The sequence below is a fragment of the Entelurus aequoreus genome, linkage group LG18 (genome assembly GCF_033978785.1).
Source record: "Entelurus aequoreus isolate RoL-2023_Sb linkage group LG18, RoL_Eaeq_v1.1, whole genome shotgun sequence".
NCBI lineage: Eukaryota > Metazoa > Chordata > Actinopteri > Syngnathiformes > Syngnathidae > Entelurus > Entelurus aequoreus.
Window position 1 is genome coordinate 45,656,140 of NC_084748.1, and position 20,998 is coordinate 45,677,137.

At 37.2% G+C, this 20,998-nt stretch overlaps 2 protein-coding genes across 2 annotated transcripts; both read right to left on the minus strand.

The window, feature by feature from the left end:
- Nucleotides 1-5,625: 5,625 nt before the first annotated feature.
- On the minus strand, nt 5,626-6,792 carry LOC133634181 (type-2 ice-structuring protein-like). The gene is made up of 7 exons (XM_062027246.1): nt 6,745-6,792; nt 6,564-6,666; nt 6,363-6,469; nt 6,159-6,275; nt 5,986-6,094; nt 5,805-5,879; nt 5,626-5,739 (listed from the first exon to the last, which is right to left on the minus strand). Exons 2-6 carry the CDS (start codon nt 6,616-6,618, stop codon nt 5,812-5,814), a joined length of 456 nt encoding a protein of 151 aa, XP_061883230.1. The 5' UTR covers nt 6,619-6,666; nt 6,745-6,792; the 3' UTR covers nt 5,626-5,739; nt 5,805-5,811.
- A 5,084-nt stretch (nt 6,793-11,876) lies between these two features.
- LOC133634182 (type-2 ice-structuring protein-like) lies at nt 11,877-13,053 on the minus strand. Its single transcript, XM_062027248.1, has 7 exons — nt 12,994-13,053; nt 12,813-12,915; nt 12,614-12,720; nt 12,410-12,526; nt 12,237-12,345; nt 12,056-12,130; nt 11,877-11,990 (listed from the first exon to the last, which is right to left on the minus strand). Exons 2-6 carry the CDS (start codon nt 12,865-12,867, stop codon nt 12,063-12,065), a joined length of 456 nt encoding a protein of 151 aa, XP_061883232.1. The 5' UTR covers nt 12,868-12,915; nt 12,994-13,053; the 3' UTR covers nt 11,877-11,990; nt 12,056-12,062.
- Nucleotides 13,054-20,998: the final 7,945 nt, after the last annotated feature.

The window sequence follows — 20,998 nt, forward strand, 5'->3', positions numbered from 1 at the left end:
ATAGCAGATCTATTCTATGTGTCATACTTGATCAATTCGCGATATTGCCATATTTTTGCTGAAAGGATTTAGTATAGAACAACGACGATAAAGATCGCAACTTTTGGTATCTGATAAAAAAAAGGCTTGCCCCCACCGGAAGTAGCGTGACGTAGTCAATTGAACATATACGCAAAGTTCCCTATTGTTTACAACGATGGCCGCCAGAAGTGAGAGAGATTCGGACTGAGAAAGCGACGATTTCCCCATTAATTTGAGCGAGGATGAAAGATTTGTAAATGAGGAAAGTGCAAGTGAAGGACTAGTGGGGAGTGGAAGATGCTGTGAGAACCGGGGGTGACCTGATATTCAGCTGGGAATGACTACAACAGTAAATAAACACAAGACATATATATATACTCTATTAGCCACAACACAACCAGGCTTATATTTAATATGCCACAAATTAATCCCGCATAACAAACACCTAGGTTTTTGTTATGCTAGCTCCTAGCTACTAGCTACTAGCTCGAGCTAGGTATAGCTCGAGCGGGTTATATGGACGGGATCCCGTCCATAAAACCCGCCAATACAATTCAAACACCTGCACAACACACACACTCACTCAGCCCAAAGGACCGTTCACCTAACCCAAGGTTCATAAAGCTTATATATTTAACCAAAGTTACGTACATGACACGCACGTACGGGCAAGCGATCAAATGTTTGGAAGCGCGCGGGTGGGACCTGATATTCAGCTGGGAATGACTACAACAGTAAATAAACACAAGACATATATATACTCTATTAGCCACAACACAACCAGGCTTATATTTAATATGCCACAAAGAGCTAGCTTGTTATGCTAGCTCCTAGCTCCTAGCTACTAGCTCGAGCTAGTTATAGCAAGCGATCAAATGTTTGGAAGCGCAGCTGTGTACTCACGGTATCGCAACTGTGTATCCAAATCAAAGTCCTTTTGGTAAGAGTCTCTGTTGTCCGAGTTCTTCGATCTTGACTATATCTTTCGGGAATGTAAACAATGAAACACCGACTGTGTTGTGTTGCTGCTGACTTCCCTCGCAAAATACTCCGCTTCGCACCGACAACTTTCTTCTTTGCTTGCTCAGCTTCTTTCTCCATAATGCAATGAACAAATTGCAACAGATTCACCAACACAGATGTCCAGAATACTGTGGAATAATGACATGAAAACAGAGCTATTTCGTATGGACTTCAATGGTGTCCGAATACTTCTGTTTCAACGATTGACGTCACGCGCATACGTCATCATACCGAGACGTTTCAGCCGGATATTTCGCGGGAAATTTAAAATTGCACTTTATAAGTTAACCCGGCCGTATTGGCATGTGTTGCAATGTTAAGATTTCATCATTGATGTATAAACTATCAGACTGCGTGGTCGGTAGTAGTGGCTTTCAGTAGGCCTTTAATGATAGATTGGAAGAATTATTGTGTAAGGTAAAGGAAAAGAAAATATGCATCATGTGTGGCGACTATAACATAGATCTGCTAAACTCACCCAGAAATAAATCAACAAGAGACTTCTTGGATGTGGTATATAGTGGAGGGATTTATCCATTGATCACCAAACCCAGTAGAATAACGACAAATTGTGCAACGTTAATTGATCACATCTTTATAAATGACATAGAACATAATATCAAAAGTGGACTAGTAATTAATGATATAAGTGACCACTTACCTGTGTTTCTTACTTATGACTGTCAAATGTATAGAAAGAGGGAGGAAAAAACCCCATAGGTATGTAAGGAAAAGGACTGAAGAGGCAATAAATAAGTTTAGGAAGGACTTATTTGAAGCAGACTGCAATGAGGTGTATGTGGGAGAGGTAAATGCTGCATATGAGGCTTTTCTTAATACAAACCTTTGTATATATTTATCATTGTATGAAAAGCATTGTCCGAATGTATGGAAACAAAGAGACAGCTACAATAAAAAGCCTTGGATAATAAAGGGACTACAGAATGCTTGTAAAAAATAAAAAAATTTTTTTTATAGAGATTTCATAAAAGTATGAAAAAAGGATGCTGAAACGAAATATAAGGTTTACAAAAACAAATTGATAACAATAATGAGACAAGCTAAAAGAGAATACTATAATAATTTACTTGAAAAAAATAAAAACAATATCAAAGGAACTTGGAATATTCTGAACAAGGTAAAAACATTGGGGCCAACAAACCCACCAAGCCATTTTATCAATGAGGATAATAAGATGATAACAAATATGAATGAAGTCGCAAACGGATTGAATTATTTTTTTGTGAATGTTGGACCCAAACTGGCAGAGAGTCTTGGAGAACATAAAGATATACAGAGTGGATGGAGAGGGGGAAGCAAAGGAGGGCGTTAGTTAAAATGAAATTGTATCGGTGGTAACACAACTGAAAAATAAGACATCAACAGACAGTGATGGTATAGACATGATAATTGTAAAAAAGACTATTGACTGTATCATCAAACCTCTTTGTTATGTTTTTAATCTTTCTTTTCAAACGAGACCTTTCCAAATAGAATGAAGGTAGCAAAGGTAATTCCACTCTTTAAAACGGGAGATAAACATAGAGTCACTAATTACAGACCAGTGTCACTGCTGTCACAATTTTATAAAATAATTGAAAAAATATTTGTAAAAAAAATTAGACAGTTTTATTGAAAAGAACATGTTGTTGAGTGAGAGCCAGTATGGATTCCGGACCAATAGATCCACTGCTTCAGCTGTAATGAATATAATGGAGGATATAGCAACAGCAACTGATAATAAGAAATACACTGTAGTGGTGTTTATCCATCTTAAAAAAGCATTTGATACTATAGATCATTCTATATTATTGTCCAAGTTGTATTCATTTGGTGTGAGAGGAGTAGTTTTAGACTGGCTAAGAAGTTATTTAGATCATAGACAAGAGTTTGTGGATTTTATGGGTAATACATCTGAATAAATGAGGATTGAATGTGGAATTCCACAAGGTTCGGTTTTGGGACCAAAATTGTTTATTTTATATATTAATGATATATGTGAGGTATCAAAGTTATTGAAATTTCTATTATTTGCGGACGACACCAACTTTTATAGTTCGGGACATGACTTAAAAGCGTTATCAAACATTATTGAACAGGAAATGATTAAACTTAAGAGATGGTTTGATGTCAATAAATTATCATTAAATGTAAAAAAAACAAAGTTCATGATTTTTTTGTAAGAGGAAAAGGGAGGAAACAATCAAACTGTCAATAGATGGAATTGATATTGAAAGGGTTTCTGAACTTAGATTTTTAGGAGTGATACTGGATGACATGGAAATCTCATATTGCACATGTACGGAAAAAGATGTCATAGAGTATTTTTATATTAAATAAGGTAATATATGTGTTAGATTATAGGGCAATGCGTATATTGTATTGTGCACTTATATTGCCATGTATCAGCTACTGTGTGGAAGTGTGGGGGAACACATATAAGAGTAACATAAAGTGTGGAGGAACACGTATAAGAGTAACATAAAGTGTGGGGGAACACATATAAGAGTAACATAAAGTGTGGGGGAACACATATAAGAGTAACATAAAGTGTGGGGGAACACATATAAGAGTAACATAAAGTGTGGGGGAACACATATAAGAGTAACATAAAGTGTGGGGGAACACATATAAGAGTAACATAAAGTGTGGGGGAACACATATAAGAGTAACATAAAGTGTGGGGGAACACATATAAGAGTAACATAAAGTATGGGGGAACACATATAAGAGTAACATCAAGTGTGGGGGAACACATATAAGAGTAACATAAAGTGTGGAGGAACACATATAAGAGTAACATAAAGTGTGGGGGAACACATATAAGAGTAACATAAAGTGTGGAGGAACACGTATAAGAGTAACATAAAGTGTGGGGGAACACATATAAGAGTAACAAAGTGTGGAGGAACACGTATAAGAGTAACATAAAGTGTGGAGGAACACATATAAGAGTAACATAAAGTGTGGGGCAACACATATAAGAGTAACATAAAGTGTGGGGGAACACATATAAGAGTAACATAAAGTGTGGGGGAACACATATAAGAGTAACATAAAGTGTGGGGGAACACATATAAGAGTAACATAAAGTGTGGGGGAACACATATAAGAGTAACATAAAGTGTGGGGGAACACATATAAGAGTAACATAAAGTGTGGAGGAACACGTATAAGAGTAACATAAAGTGTGGGGCAACACATATAAGAGTAACATAAAGTGTGGGGGAACACATATAAGAGTAACATAAAGTGTGGGGGAACACATATAAGAGTAACATAAAGTGTGGGGGAACACATATAAGAGTAACATAAAGTGTGGGGGAACACATATAAGAGTAACATAAAGTGTGGGGGAACACGTATAAGAGTAACATAAAGGCATTGTATCAACTACAGAAAAGAGCTATAAGGATTGTTCATGAAGTAGATTACTTAGAACACACTAACATATTATTTATTAATTCTGGTGTATTGAAATTACAGGAGCTAGTAAAGTTACAGACATTATGTGTCATGTTTAAGGCTAAAAGTAAAACATTACCAGCAAATTTACAAAAAATGTTTGTCATCACTTCTGAGAATGAAGAGCTTAGAAGAAAAGGTCATTTCCAACATCAGTATTCAAGGACAACTTTAAAACAAATGTGCATATCAGTGGTGGGGGTTCAACTATGAAATTGTCTTTACAATGAGATAAAAGATTGTAAAAATATATTCCAATTGAAAAAAAGATACAAAGACAAAACAATAAGATCATATGGACAGCCATAAGTGTTTACATTTTGCTTTATATTTATTATTTTACTTATTTTTTGCCTGGGTTTGTATTTGTTTTGTATCATCCCGTGAGGTGTATATTACTTTTTTTTTTTTGGTTCGGGTTGTACTTCATGAAGTTTTGCACTTGTGTTTTTTTGTGTGGTTTTTTTTGTTTGTTTTCATTATATTTGGATGTAATTGTTGGTTTGTATGATATCCATTAAGTAAGACTACATATTATGTTGAAGGGGGCAGGAAAATATAAGATGTTTCTTCATCCTGCTCCTTCTCTGGCATTGGTGTGTAAATGTATAATTGAGGTATAATTGTCTGTCGATCAAAGATGCACATCAATGAAGGAGATAAATAAAAAGGAAATGAAAAAAATGAAAAATTGATTGACATGTACAGCCTTTGCTCGATGCTTTGTTGATGCACCTTTGGCAGAAATTACAGCCTGGAATCTTTTTGAATACGATGCCACAAGCTTGGCACACCTATCTTTGAGCGGTTTCACCCATTCCTCTTTGCAGCACCTCTTAAACTCACTCAGATTGGATGGGAAGCATTGGTTGACATTAACTTAAAATACTGAGTTCAAGGTCCATGACTCATAAGCTCTTTTTTTTCCAGCGAAGGAGCAAATACTCAGCACATTAAATATTGCTGCTAGAACATTGTCCTAATGTACCACCTGTCCATTATGAACACACTAGGCCTGTGTCTATTACCTTTTCTGTGCACGTGACGACTGGAGGATGCAGGTCAAACTAGGTGTGTAAATATTTGTAAAAAAAACAACAATTCAAAATACACATGTCAATTCTCAATATGTTTATTACATGTATGAAAGGATGTCTGTGTTATATTCTCCAGTTGGTAAATATCCATCCATCCATCCATAGTCTTCTGCTTGCATGGGTCCAGGTCAGCCTTTTGATAAAAAAGAGAGTTTGAATATGCACGAGACTGCAACAAAACAGTGTCACTGTACATACCTGCAGTCTAAAGAGACTTTGCACACACAAATGGCAGTAGTGTGTCACAGGCGGTGTCATCCCAGCATTTGCCGACTGTTGACAAAAAGAAAATGTTATCTCTTTTTAACAAATGTAGTGACTGAGATTGGCCGGCATTTAAGATCACATCTTAAATCAGTCATGAAATACTGTGATGTACTTTGAGTGTTGGTCTTCAGACAGCACTCTTGTGGTGTGTTGTCTGGTTTTTGTGGACACCAGAAAGTTCCGGACACGCCTGTACCATCACTCCAAAACCAGCTTCCAGCCTGTACAAGTGGTGAATCATGTTAGCCTCAAAACACACCAAAGAAATGTAGGTTAATGTATTACCGTTTGGCAATCTGAGCCTCCAATCCATGCTTCTGACTGAGTCAAGGTCTGAAGGAAGTTATGCTCGTCATCCAGGTGTATCGATGCAAGGTTCCCACCCATGGTCTGGCATTGGTTCTGCAGTGGGTAGAGCCAGAGAGACACGTCTCTTACACACCAAACCAACAGAGCAGCTGTCTAAAAGCATGAAATAATGATACCCACCTCAGCATTAACCCAGTTCATGGTGGAGGATTGAAAGATGAAACACCGGTTGTTGTGTTTTTGCCAGTTGGGTGGACACTGTGACGCAGCAAAGTCGACAACTGCATCTAGAGTGGACAAACAAGAACCAGTGACTGTTAACGCTCGTCTGTTTCTGTGTGTCAATCCTGTAGAAGCACATTTAGGTCGTTTGGTGCTCACCGTCAGCTGTAGCCAGTGCCACCATTGCACAAAGAACTAAAGTCACAGTCAGCATCTTAGCCAGGAAGATGGTGCAGAAGTTGAAGACGACGGACTGAGAAACCTTGGAAGTCGCACAAAAGAGCTGCTGAGTCATCACAATCTGCATGAGAGAGAAGGCAAAAAGCATGTGAGTACAAACCTGCAGGTGAGAGCTCCTTCTTGCTTCTGTGTAGAGATCATGAACAAGAGCTGCTCTTATATACTGTCAGTCAACCTTCAAAAGCTGCCCGTTTACTTATTGCAGGGTTTTCTTCCAACTAGACTTTGGGCTCCATCAAAAAATCAACTTGCATCACACTATTTATTGTTCCATACAAATATTGAATCACACTCTTGAACAAACATGAGATAGACCGTAAATGTTTGTGTAAACAACACAAAGTACTGAGGATTCTTTTTTTTTCCATTTATTTCAGGCAATGACATAATTTTTTTTTTAAAAGTACAAAGTTGACAACACATAATAATATAAATTAATATAGTGCAAAAGGTAATGTACAGTATGTAATGCATGATTGTCCAGTTTTGCCTGAAAGGGAGTGGGAAGAAGATCATTTATTTAATCCCACCCCCAGTTCTCCATTCAGTGATTATTCACATGAGTTTCACTCTCACTTTGTTCAAGGATTATAATACAGATGTTGTATCATAGTGGCATTACCACAGGTAACAATAATTATTACACTGTAACAATAATTTGTATCAACAATGTAAGAATAATGAATATACCAACATTGGTAATAGACAAAATGCCAACAATGGTAATAGACAAAATGACAATAATGGTAATAGACAACATAGCAATAATGGTAATAGACAACATAACAATAATGGTAATAGACAACATAGCAATAATGGTAAGGAAACATTGAGCACATGTTAACACTTTGAGACAGAGTACAACAGCAGGTCAAATTAAAGACCCTCACCTCTATATTTGAACCAGACCCCATGTTTGTTCAATAGTATAAATCCATTAATAGTTTGGCATTGCTTGTGTTGTAAGTCCAGTTTGTTCCATAGTTTTACTCCGCATACAGACACACAAAAAAACGTTTACGAGTGGTTTGAGCTCTCTGCAATGAGAAATATCCCAAGCCTCTCAAGTTATGAGCCTGCACTCGTCTTATAAAAAAAAATTGTAGATTAGGCGGCAATAATTTGTTAAATGCTTTATATAAGATTATTAATGTATTATATTTAACAAGGTCATCAAATTTGAGCAACTTGGATTGCATAAACAGATTATGAGTATGTTCTAAATAACCAACGTTGTGAATGATCCGCACTGCTCTTTTCTGTAACATGATCAGAGGATGAATTGTGTTGTGGTAAGTATTCCCCCATACTTCAACACAGTATGTAAGGTATGGGAGTACCAAGGTGCAGTATAGAATACGGAGTGCATTTTCTCTGAGGTATAGTTTTGCTTTGTTTATAATTGAGAGGCTTCTGGAGATTGTTGTTTCAATGTGTCTGACATGAGGTTTCCATGATAGATTACTATCAATTATTACTCCCAAAAATGTATTCTCAGCCCGGCATCTTTGTTTTCTACCTGTCAACTGTCAGTTTAGGCTGCTCGCCGGCTCCTCATCACCACTTCAAGATGGCGGCCCAATTTCTCATGTCACAGCAGCCAATGCTGCGTCTAACATCCATCCGGCTAACACTGCCGGATGGATGTTAGCCGCTAGCTAGCCAGCCATGTTTTAAGGCACCTCTTGCCGAGTGGCGTTTCAGTGTTATAGCTTCACCTTTATCTTGAGTTTTTTAAGCCAAAATGTGTCCATTCTCCCTTTTCTGTCTACGCGGCGTGTCTGCTTGTAAGTACGTTGTACGTTTTCTATTCGGGTTCGGTGTGTGCGTTGCCGAACATGCTCCTCTGCTCGTAAAACCAGCAATGTCACGAAAATGTAACCGGTAACCGGTATTTTTTAGAGGCAGAATAATACCGTTATCAGTAATACCATACAACCCTAGTATGTATGTATGTAGTTTTTTAGTATTCATTATACAAAATAATGAGTATGCCACCTTTGGTGGGACAAAAAAAGATTGAACAGGCGGGCCTTAAAACTTTATACTTGGTGTTTTTAAGGACCTACTGTAGAAAACACTTGTCAAAGATCATCTATTCGACAGAGTTCTAGTGTTTTTAGAAATCTGCGACCAAAATGTTAGTCAATCCAAGTTGCCAGTCGAACAGCCTGCTACTGTAGTATTAGGATTATTTCCCGCACAGGTCGTCCTGTTAAGTTAAGTTAAAGTGCCAATGATTGTCTCATACACACACCAGGTGTGGCGAAATTATTCTCTGCATTTGACCCATCACTCTTGATCACCTCCTGGGAGATAAGGGGAGCAGTGGGCAGAAGCAGTGGCCACGCCCGGGAATCATTTTGGTGATTTAACCCCCAATTCCAACCCTTGATGCTGAGTGCCAAGCAGGGAGGTAACAGGTCCCATTTTTATAGTCTTTGGTATGACTCGGCCGGGGTTTGAACTCACAACCTACCGATCTCAGGACGGACACTCTAACCACTAGGCCAGTGGTTCTCAACCTTTTTTCAGTGATATACCCCCTGTGAACATTTTTTTAATTCAAGAACCCCCTAATCAGAGCAAAGCATTTATGGTTGAAAAAGAGATAAAGAAGTAAAATACAGCACTATGTCATCAGTTTCTGATTTATTACATTGTATAACAGTGCAAAATATTGCTCATTTGTTGTGGTCTTTATTGAACTATTTGGAAAAAAAGATATAAAATTAACTAAAAACTTGTTGAAAAATAAACAAGTGATTCAATTATAAATAAAGATGTCTACACATAGAAGTAATCATCAACTTAAAGTGCCCTCTTTGGGGATTGTAATAGAGATCCATCTGGATTCATGAACTTAATTCTAAACATTTCTTCACAAAAAAATTAATCTTTAACATCAATATTTATGGAACATGTCCACAAAAAATCTAGCTGTCAACATTGAATATTGCATTGTTGCATTTCTTTTCACAGTTCTTTTTGACAGACATTTTAGTGAGGGTCAAACCATCGTGGCATGGGGGGAACTCTGGGTTTATGGTAATGAATGGAATAGCCTACTTGATTTGATGTTCAGTTTATGAACTTACATTCATATTTTGTTGAAGTATTATTCAATAAATATATTTATAAAGGATTTTTGAATTGTTGCTATTTTTAGAATTAAAAAAAAAAATCTCACGTTTCCCTTGGCATACCTTCAAGTACCCCCAGGGGTACGCGTACCCCCATTTGAGAACCACTGCACTAGGCCACTGAGTAGGTGGTCCATGGTCCCAGATCACTTGGGTTGAGGGACAGGGTCCAACCTGGACTGATGGTAAGTCCAGCAGCCACAAGTTGGCAAACCTCTTACCGTCACTGGTGTAACACTGGCAAACATGAAGTTTACTGACAAAACGGGGGCAAAGTTTTAGTTTGCTGAAGCTTATCGCAGCCTACTCTGATCAGCAGCCACGTTGAGAGACAAGATGCGAGAGTTCATGTGTGGCATGACATTTTAACACCAGCACAGGGAAAAATAAAACAGGCATTCTGCACACACAGCAAGAGTCCAAACAAGACACTTGTTTCAAAAACTGCACAAGAGTTGTTATTGGACAAAAAGGGCTTTTGGCTCATGAGATCATGAGCAAGTTGAAGCTGCCGCCGTTGTGACGTAGACATATTTTTTCTAGATGGGCTGAGTTTGAACATCAAATATGTTGTCTTTGTAGTGCATTCAACTGAATATGGGTTGAAAAGGATTTGCAAATCATTGTATTCCGTTTATATTTACATCTAACACAATTTCCCAACTCATATGGAAACGGGGTTTGTATATTTATCATTGTATGAAAAGCATTGTCCGAATGTATGGAAACAAGGAGACAGCTACAATAAAAAGCCTTGGATTATAAAGGGACTACAGAATGCTTGTAAAAAGAAAAACAAACTTTATAGAGATTTCATAAAAGTAGGAACAAAGGATGCTGAAACGAAATATAAGGTTTACAAAAACAAATTGATAACAATAATGAGACATGCTAAAAGAGAATATTATAATAATTACCTTGAAAAAAATAAAAACTATATCAAAGGAACTTGGAATATTCTGAACAAGGTAATAGGAAAAACATCGGGGCCTACAAACCCACCAAGCCATTTTATCAATGAGGATAATAAGATGATAACAAATATGAATTAAGTGGCAAACGGATTTAATTCTTTTTTTGTGAATGTTGGACCCAAACTGGCAGAGAGTCTTGGAGAACATAAAGATATACAGAGTGGATGGAGAGGGGGAAGCAAAGGAGGGCGTTAGTGAAAATGAAATTGTATCGGTGGTAACACAACTGAAAAATAAGACATCAACAGACAGTGATGGTATAGACATGATAATTGTAAAAAAGACTATTGACTGTATCATCAAACCTCTTTGTTATGTTTTTAATCTTTCTTTTCAAACAGGAACCTTTCCAAATAGAATGAAGGTAGCAAAGGTAATTCCACTCTTTAAAACGGGAGATAAACATAGATTCACTAATTACAGACCAGTGTCACTGCTGTCACAATTGTATAAAATAATTGAAAAAGTATTTGTAAAAAAATTAGACAGTTTTATTGAAAAGAACATGTTGTTGAGTGAGAGCCAGTATGGATTCCGGACCAATAGATCCACTGCTTCAGCTGTAATGAATATAATGGAGGATATAGCAACAGCAACTGATAATAAGAAATACACTGTAGTGGTATTTATCGATCTTAAAAAAGCATTTGATACTATAGATCATTCTATATTATTGTCCAAGTTGTATTCATTTGGTGTGAGAGGAGTAGTTTTAGACTGGCTAAGAAGTTATTTAGATAATAGACAAGAGTTTGTGGATTTTGTGGGTAATACATCTGAACAAATGAGGATTGAATGTAGAATTCCACAAGGTTCGGTTTTGGGACCAAAATTGTTTATTTTATATATTAATGATATATGTGAGGTATCAAAGTTATTGAAATTTGTATTATTTACGGACGACACCAACTTTTATAGTATATATTTTCGGCGAAGGAGCAAATACTCAGCACATTAAATATTGCTGCTAGAACATTGTCCTAATGTACCACCTGTCCATTATGAACACACTAGGCCTGTGTCTATTACCTTTTCTGTGCACGTGACGACTGGAGGATGCAGGTCAAAATTAGGTGTGTAAATATTTGTAAAAAAAACAATTCAAAATGCACATGTCAATTCTCAATATGTTTATTACATGTATGAAAGGATGTCTGTGTTATATTCTCCAGTTGGTAAATATCCATCCATCCATCCATAGTCTTCTGCTTGCATGGGTCCAGGTCAGCCTTTTGATAAAAAAGAGAGTTTGAATATGCACGAGACTGCAACAAAACAGTGTCACTGTACATACCTGCAGTCTAAAGAGACTTTGCACACACAAATGGCAGTAGTGTGTCACAGGCGGTGTCATCCCAGCATTTGCCGACTGTTGACAAAAAGAAAATGTCATCTCTTTTTAACAAATGTAGTCACTGAGATTGGCCGGCATTTAAGATCACATCTTAAATCAGTCATGAAATACTGTGATGTACTTTGAGTGTTGGTCTTCAGACAGCACTCTTGTGGTGTGTTGTCTGGTTTTTGTGGACACCAGAAAGTTCCGGACACGCCTGTACCATCACTCCAAAACCAGCTTCCAGCCTGTACAAGTGGTGAATCATGTTAGCCTCAAAACACACCAAAGAAATGTAGGCAAAAGTATTACCGTTTGGCAATCTGAGCCTCCAATCCATGCTTCTGACTGAGTCAAGGTCTGAAGGAAGTTATGCTCGTCATCCAGGTGTATCGATGCAAGGTTCCCACCCATGGTCTGGCATTGTGTCTGCAGTGGGTAGAGCCAGAGAGACACGTCTCTTACACACCAAACCAACAGAGCAGCTGTCTAAAAGCATGAAATGACGATACCCACCTCAGCATTAACCCAGTTCATGGTGGAGGATTGAAAGATGAAACACCGGTTGTTGTGTTTTTGCCAGTTGGGTGGACACTGTGACGCAGCATGGTCGGCAGCTGCATCTAGAGTGGACAAACAAGAACCAGTGACTGTTAACGCTCGTCTGTTTCTGTGTCAATCCTGTAGAAGCACATTTAGGTCGTTTGGTGCTCACCGTCAGCTGTAGCCAGTGCCACCATTGCACAAAGAACTAAAGTCACAGTCAGCATCTTAGCCAGGAAGATGGTGTAGAAGTTGAAGACGACGGACTGAGAAACCTTGGAAGTCACACAAAAGAGCTGCTGAGTCATCACAATCTGCATGAGAGAGAAGGCAAAAAGCATGTGAGTACAAACCTGCAGGTGAGAGCTCCTTCTTGCTTCTGTGTAGAGATCATGAACAAGAGCTGCTCTTATATACTGTCAGTTAACCTTCAAAAGCTGCCCGTTTACTTATTGCAGGGTTTTCTTTCAACTAGACTTTGGGCTCCATCAAAAAATCAACTTGCATCACACTATTTATTGTTCCATACAAATATTGAATCACACTCTTGAACAAACATGAGATAGACCGTAAATGTTTGTGTAAACAACACAAAGTACTGAGGATTCTTTTTTTTCCCATTTATTTCAGGCAATGACATAATTTTTTTTTTTAAAAGTACAAAGTTGACAACACATAATAATATAAATTAATATAGTGCAAAAGGTAATGTACAGTATGTAATGCATGATTGTCCAGTTTTGCCTGAAAGGGAGGGGGAAGAAGATCATTTATTTAATCCCACCCCCAGTTCTCCATTCAGTGATTATTCACATGAGTTTCACTCTCACTTTGTTCAAGGATTATAATACAGATGTTGTATCATAGTGGCATTACCACAGGTAACAATAATTATTACACTGTAACAATAATTTGTATCAACAATGTAAGAATAATGAATATACCAACATTGGTAATAGACAAAATGCCAACAATGGTAATAGACAAAATGACAATAATGGTAATAGACAACATAGCAATAATGGTAATAGACAACATAGCAATAATGGTAATAGACAACATAGCAATAATGGTAAGGAAACATTGAGCACATGTTAACACTTTGAGACAGAGTACAACAGCAGGTCAAATTAAAGACCCTCACCTCTATATTTGAACCAGACCCCATGTTTGTTCAATAGTATAAATCCATTAATAGTTTGGCATTGCTTGTGTTGTAAGTCCAGTTTGTTCCATAGTTTTACTCCGCATACAGACACACAAAAAAACGTTTACGAGTGGTTTGAGCTCTCTGCAATGAGAAATATCCCAAGCCTCTCAAGTTATGAGCCTGCACTCGTCTTATAAAAAAAACATTGTAGATTAGGCGGCAATAATTTGTTAAATGCTTTATATAAGATTATTAATGTATTATATTTAACAAGGTCATCAAATTTGAGCAACTTGGATTGCATAAACAGATTATGAGTATGTTCTAAATAACCAACGATCCGCACTGCTCTTTTCTGTAACATGATCAGAGGATGAATTGTGTTGTGGTAAGTATTCCCCCATACTTCAACACAGTATGTAAGGTATGGGAGTACCAAGGTGCAGTATAGAATACGGAGTGCATTTTCTCTGAGGTATAGTTTTGCTTTGTTATAATTGAGAGGCTTTTGGAAATTGTTGTTTTAATGTGTCTGACATGAGGTTTCCATGATAGTTTACTATTAATTATTACTCCCAAAAATGTATTCTCAGCCCGGCATCTTTGTTTTCTACCTGTCAACTGTCAGTTTAGGCTGCTCGCCGGCTCCTCATCACCACTTCAAGATGGCGGCCCAATTTCTCATGTCACAGCAGCCAATGCTGCGTCTAACATCCATCCGGCTAACACTGCCGGATGGATGTTAGCCGCTAGCTAGCCAGCCATGTTTTAAGGCACCTCTTGCCGAGTGGCGTTTCAGTGTTATAGCTTCACCTTTATCTTGAGTTTTTTAAGCCAAAATGTGTCCATTCTCCCTTTTCTGTCTATGCGGCGTGTCTGCTTGTAAGTACGTTGTACGTTTACTATTCGGGCTCGGTGTGTGCGTTGCCGAACATGCTCCTCTGCTCGTAAAACCAGCAATGTCACGACAGAGCGCTGTCATGCTCGTTAAAAAAAATAAAATAAAAATGTAACCGGTACTTTTTAGAGGCAGTATAATACCGTTATCAGTAATACCATACAACCCTAGTATGTATGTATGTAGTTTTTTAGTATTCATTATACAAAATAATGAGTATGCCACCTTTGGTGGGACAAAAAAAGATTGAACAGGCGGGCCTTAAAACTTTATACTTGGTGTTTTTAAGGACCTACTGTAGAAAACACTTGTCAAAGATCATCTATTCAACAGGGTTCTAGTGTTTTTAGAAATCTGCGACCAAAATGTTTGTCAATCCAAGTTGCCAGTCGAACAGCCTGCTACTGTAGTATTAGGATTATTTCCCGCACAGGTCGTCCTGTTAAGTTAAGTTAAAGTGCCAATGATTGTCTCATACACACACCAGGTGTGGCGAAATTATTCTCTGCATTTGACCCATCACCCTTGATCACCTCCTGGGAGATAAGGGGAGCAGTGGGCAGAAGCAGTGGCCACGCCCGGGAATCATTTTTGGTGATTAAACCCCCAATTCCAACCCTTGATGCTGAGTGCCAAGCAGGGAGGTAACAGGTCCACGTTTTCAAGAGCTGAATACATGGACTATAAACTATATGACTTTGAATATGATGTTGACCCAGAAAACCATCTGTTCAACTCAATCAATGCTACTTGTGACTACTACACCGAGGAACAATTTAATGACAATTTTAGTTTAGATAATACATTTTCTTTAATACATTTCAACTGTAGAAGCTTATATGCAAATTTCTCGAAGATTGACGAATACTTGAAGACACTAAATGGCAAATTCAAAATGATAGCACTTTCTGAAACATGGATCAATAAAGACAGAGGTATCGATTTGTCCATTGACGGGTATGAGTTGTATCACTGTAGTAGAAGAAACAAGAAGGGAGGAGGTGTGGCCCTGTTTGTTGACTGTGATTTGAAATGTAGACCTGTTGAATGTATGACAGTGGTAATCCATGATTTATTTGAATGTGTAACTGTGGAGGTAGAAATAGAAAAGAAGAGAAATGTTATTGTTACATGTTTATATAGGACACCTGGGTCTGAGGTAGAAGCATTTAAAGGCCTACTGAAATGAAATTTTTTTATTTAAACGGGGATAGCAGATCTACTCTATGTGTCATACTTGATCATTTTGCGATATTGCCATATTTTTGCTGAAAGGATTTAGTATAGAACAACGACGATAAAGATCGCAACTTTTGGTATCTGATAAAAAAAGGCTTGCCCCCACCGGAAGTAGCGTGACGTAGTCAATTGAACATATACGCAAAGTTCCCTATTGTTTACAACGATGGCCGCCAGAAGTGAGAGAGATTCGGACTGAGAAAGCGACGATTTCCCCATTAATTTGAGCGAGGATGAAAGATTTGTAAATGAGGAAAGTGCAAGTGAAGGACTAGTGGGGAGTGGAAGATGCTGTGAGAACCGGGGGTGACCTGATATTCAGCTGGGAATGACTACAACAGTAAATAAACACAAGACATATATATACTCTATTAGCCACAACACAACCAGGCTTATATTTAATATGCCACAAATTAACCCCGCATAACAAACACCTAGGTTTTTGTTATGCTAGCTCCTAGCTACTAGCTCGAGCTAGTTATAGCTCGAGCGGGTTATATGGACGGGATCCCGTCCATAAAACCCGCCAATACAATTCAAACACCTGCACAACACACACGCTCACTCAGCCCAAAGGACCGTTCACCTAACCCAAGGTTCATAAAGCTTATATATTTAACCAAAGTTACGTACTTGACACGCACGTACGGGCAAGCGATCAAATGTTTGGAAGCGCGCGGGTGGGACCTGATATTCAGCTGGGAATGACTACAACAGTAAATAAACACAAGACATATATATACTCTATTAGCCACAACACAACCAGGCTTATATTTAATATGCCACAAAGAGCTAGCTTGTTATGCTAGCTCCTAGCTCCTAGCTACTAGCTCGAGCTAGTTATAGCAAGCGATCAAATGTTTGGAAGCGCAGCTGTGTACTTACGGTATCGCAACTGTGTATCCAAATCAAAGTCCTTTTGGTAAGAGTCTCTGTTGTCCGAGTTCTTCGATCTTGACTATATCTTTCGGGAATGTAAACAATGAAACACCGACTGTGTTGTGTTGCTGCTGACTTCCCTCGCAAAATACTCCGCTTCGCACCGACAACTTTCTTCTTTGCTTGCTCAGCTTCTTTCTCCATAATGCAATGAACAAATTGCAACAGATTCACCAACACAGATGTCCAGAATACTGTGGAATAATGACATGAAAACAGAGCTATTTCGTATGGACTTCAATGGTGTCCGAATACTTCTGTTTCAACGATTGACGTCACGCGCGTACGTCATCATACCGAGACGTTTCAGCCGGATATTTCGCGGGAAATTTAAAATTGCACTTTATAAGTTAACCCGGCCGTATTGGCATGTGTTGCAATGTTAAGATTTCATCATTGATGTATAAACTATCAGACTGCGTGGTCGGTAGTAGTGGCTTTCAGTAGGCCTTTAATGATAGATTGGAAGAATTATTGTGTAAGGTAAAGGAAAAGAAACCATGCATCATGTGTGGCGACTATAACATAGATCTGCTAAACTCACCCAGAAATAAATCAACAAGAGACTTCTTGGATGTGGTATATAGTGGAGGGATTTATCCATTGATCACCAAACCCAGTAGAATAACGACAAATTGTGCAACGTTAATTGATCACATCTTTATAAATGACATAGAACATAATATCAAAAGTGGACTAGTAATTAATGATATAAGTGACCACTTACCTGTGTTTCTTACTTATGACTGTCAAATGTATAGAAAGAGGGAGGAAAAAACCCCATAGGTATGTAAGGAAAAGGACTGAAGAGGCAATAAATAAGTTTAGGAAGGACTTATTTGAAGCAGACTGCAATGAGGTGTATGTGGGAGAGGTAAATGCTGCATATGAGGCTTTTCTTAATACAAACGTTTGTATATATTTATCATTGTATGAAAAGCATTGTCCGAATGTATGGAAACAAAGAGACAGCTACAATAAAAAGCCTTGGATAATAAAGGGACTACAGAATGCTTGTAAAAAATAAAAAAAATTTTTTTATAGAGATTTCATAAAAGTAAGAAAAAAGGATGCTGAAACGAAATATAAGGTTTACAAAAACAAATTGATAACAATAATGAGACAAGCTAAAAGAGAATACTATAATAATTTACTTGAAAAAAATAAAAACAATATCAAAGGAACTTGGAATATTCTGAACAAGGTAAAAACATCGGGGCCCACAAACCCACCAAGCCATTTTATCAATGAGGATAATAAGATGATAACAAATATGAATGAAGTCGCAAACGGATTGAATTATTTTTTTGTGAATGTTGGACCCAAACTGGCAGAGAGTCTTGGAGAACATAAAGATATACAGAGTGGATGGAGAGGGGGAAGCAAAGGAGGGCGTTAGTTAAAATGAAATTGTATCGGTGGTAACACAACTGAAAAATAAGACATCAACAGACAGTGATGGTATAGACATGATAATTGTAAAAAAGACTATTGACTGTATCATCAAACTTCTTTGTTATGTTTTTAATCTTTCTTTTCAAACGGGACCTTTCCAAATAGAATGAAGGTAGCAAAGGTAATTCCACTCTTTAAAACGGGAGATAAACATAGAGTCACTAATTACAGACCAGTGTCACTGCTGTCACAATTTTATAAAATAATTGAAAAAATATTTGTAAAAAAAATTAGACAATTTTATTGAAAAGAACATGTTGTTGAGTGAGAGCCAGTATGGATTCCGGACCAATAGATCCACTGCTTCAGCTGTAATGAATATAATGGAGGATATAGCAACAGCAACTGATAATAAGAAATACACTGTAGTGGTGTTTATCCATCTTAAAAAAGCATTTGATACTATAGATCATTCTATATTATTGTCCAAGTTGTATTCATTTGGTGTGAGAGGAGTAGTTTTAGACTGGCTAAGAAGTTATTTAGATCATAGACAAGAGTTTGTGGATTTTATGGGTAATACATCTGAATAAATGAGGATTGAATGTGGAATTCCACAAGGTTCGGTTTTGGGACCAAAATTGTTTATTTTATATATTAATGATATATGTGAGGTATCAAAGTTATTGAAATTTCTATTATTTGCGGACGACACCAACTTTTATAGTTCGGGACATGACTTAAAAGCGTTATCAAACATTATTGAACAGGAAATGATTAAACTTAAGAGATGGTTTGATGTCAATAAATTATCATTAAATGTAAAAAAAACAAAGTTCATGATTTTTTTGTAAGAGGAAAAGGGAGGAAACAATCAAACTGTCAATAGATGGAATTGATATTGAAAGGGTTTCTGAACTTAGATTTTTAGGAGTGATACTGGATGACATGGAAATCTCATATTGCACATGTACGGAAAAAGATGTCATAGAGTATTTTTATATTAAATAAGGTAATATATGTGTTAGATTATAGGGCAATGCGTATATTGTATTGTGCACTTATATTGCCATATATCAGCTACTGTGTGGAAGTGTGGGGGAACACATATAAGAGTAACATAAAGTGTGGGGGAACACATATAAGAGTAACATAAAGTGTGGGGGAACACATATAAGAGTAACATAAAGTGTGGGGGAACACATATAAGAGTAACATAAAGTGTGGGGGAACACATATAAGAGTAACATAAAGTGTGGGGGAACACATATAAGAGTAACATAAAGTGTGGGGGAACACATATAAGAGTAACATAAAGTGTGGGGGAACACATATAAGAGTAACATAAAGTGTGGAGGAACACATATAAGAGTAACATAAAGTGTGGGGGAACACATATAAGAGTAACATAAAGTGTGGGGGAACACATAAGAGTAACATAAAGTGTGGGGGAACACATATAAGAGTAACATAAAGTGTGGAGGAACACGTATAAGAGTAACATAAAGTGTGGAGGAACACGTATAAGAGTAACATAAAGGCATTGTATCAACTACAGAAAAGAGCTACAAGGATTGTTCATGAAGTAGATTACTTAGAACACACTAACATATTATTTATTAATTCTGGTGTATTGAAATTACAGGAGCTAGTAAAGTTACAGACATTATGTGTCATGTTTAAGGCTAAAAGTAAAACATTACCAGCAAATTTACAAAAAATGTTTGTCATCACTTCTGAGAATGAAGAGCATAGAAGAAAAGGTCATTTCCAACATCAGTATTCAAGGACAACTTTAAAACAAATGTGCATATCAGTGGTGGGGGTTAAACTATGAAATTCTCTTTACAATGAGATAAAAGATTGTAAAAATATATTCCAATTGAAAAAAAGATACAAAGACAAAACAATAAGATCATATGGACAGCCGTAAGTGTTTACATTTTGCTTTATATTTATTATTTTACTTATTTTTTGCCTGGGTTTGTATTTGTTTTGTATCATCCCGTGAGGTGTATATTACTTCTTTTTTTTTTGGTTCGTGTTGTACTTCATGAAGTTTTGCACTTGTTGTGTTTTTTTGTGTGTTTTTTATTTTTGTTTTCATTATATTTGGATGTAATTGTTGGTTTGTATGATATCCATTAAGTAAGACTACATATTATGTTGAAGGGGGCAGGAAAATATAAGATGTTTCTTCATCCTGCTCCTTCTCTGGCATTGGTGTGTAAATGTATAATTGAATAATTGAGGTATAATTGTCTGTCGATCAAAGATGCACATCAATGAAGGAGATAAATAAAAAGGAAATGAAAAATTGATTGACATGTACAGCCTTTGCTCGATGCTTTGTTGATGCACCTTTGGCAGAAATTACAGCCTGGAATCTTTTTGAATACGATGCCACAAGTTTGGCACACCTATCTTTGAGCGGTTTCACCCATTCCTCTTTGCAGCACCTCTTAAACTCACTCAGATTGGATGGGAAGCATTGGTTGACATTAACTTAAAATACTGAGTTCAAGGTCCATGACTCATAAGCTCTTTTTTTTCCAGCGAAGGAGCAAATACTCAGCACATTAAACATTGCTGCTAGAACATTGTCCTAATGTACCACCTGTCCATTATGAACACACTAGGCCTGTGTCTATTACCTTTTCTGTGTACGTGACGACTGGAGGATGCAGGTCAAACTAGGTGTGTAAATATTTGTAAAAAAACAATTCAAAATACACAT

Bases quoted from the DNA above. Each gene is read 5' to 3' on its own strand.
- LOC133634181 (XM_062027246.1), bottom strand. From the start codon at position 6,618: ATGCTGACTGTGACTTTAGTTCTTTGTGCAATGGTGGCACTGGCTACA. The intron at 6,470-6,563 runs GTGAGCACCAAA...TGTCCACTCTAG, and splicing joins GGCACTGGCTACAGCTGACG to ATGCAGTTGTCGACTTTGCT. The intron at 6,276-6,362 runs GTGGGTATCATT...TACCCACTGCAG, and splicing joins TGAACTGGGTTAATGCTGAG to AACCAATGCCAGACCATGGG.
- LOC133634182 (XM_062027248.1), bottom strand. From the start codon at position 12,867: ATGCTGACTGTGACTTTAGTTCTTTGTGCAATGGTGGCACTGGCTACA. The intron at 12,721-12,812 runs GTGAGCACCAAA...TGTCCACTCTAG, and splicing joins GGCACTGGCTACAGCTGACG to ATGCAGCTGCCGACCATGCT. The intron at 12,346-12,409 runs GTAATACTTTTG...CCACTTGTACAG, and splicing joins GAGGCTCAGATTGCCAAACG to GCTGGAAGCTGGTTTTGGAG.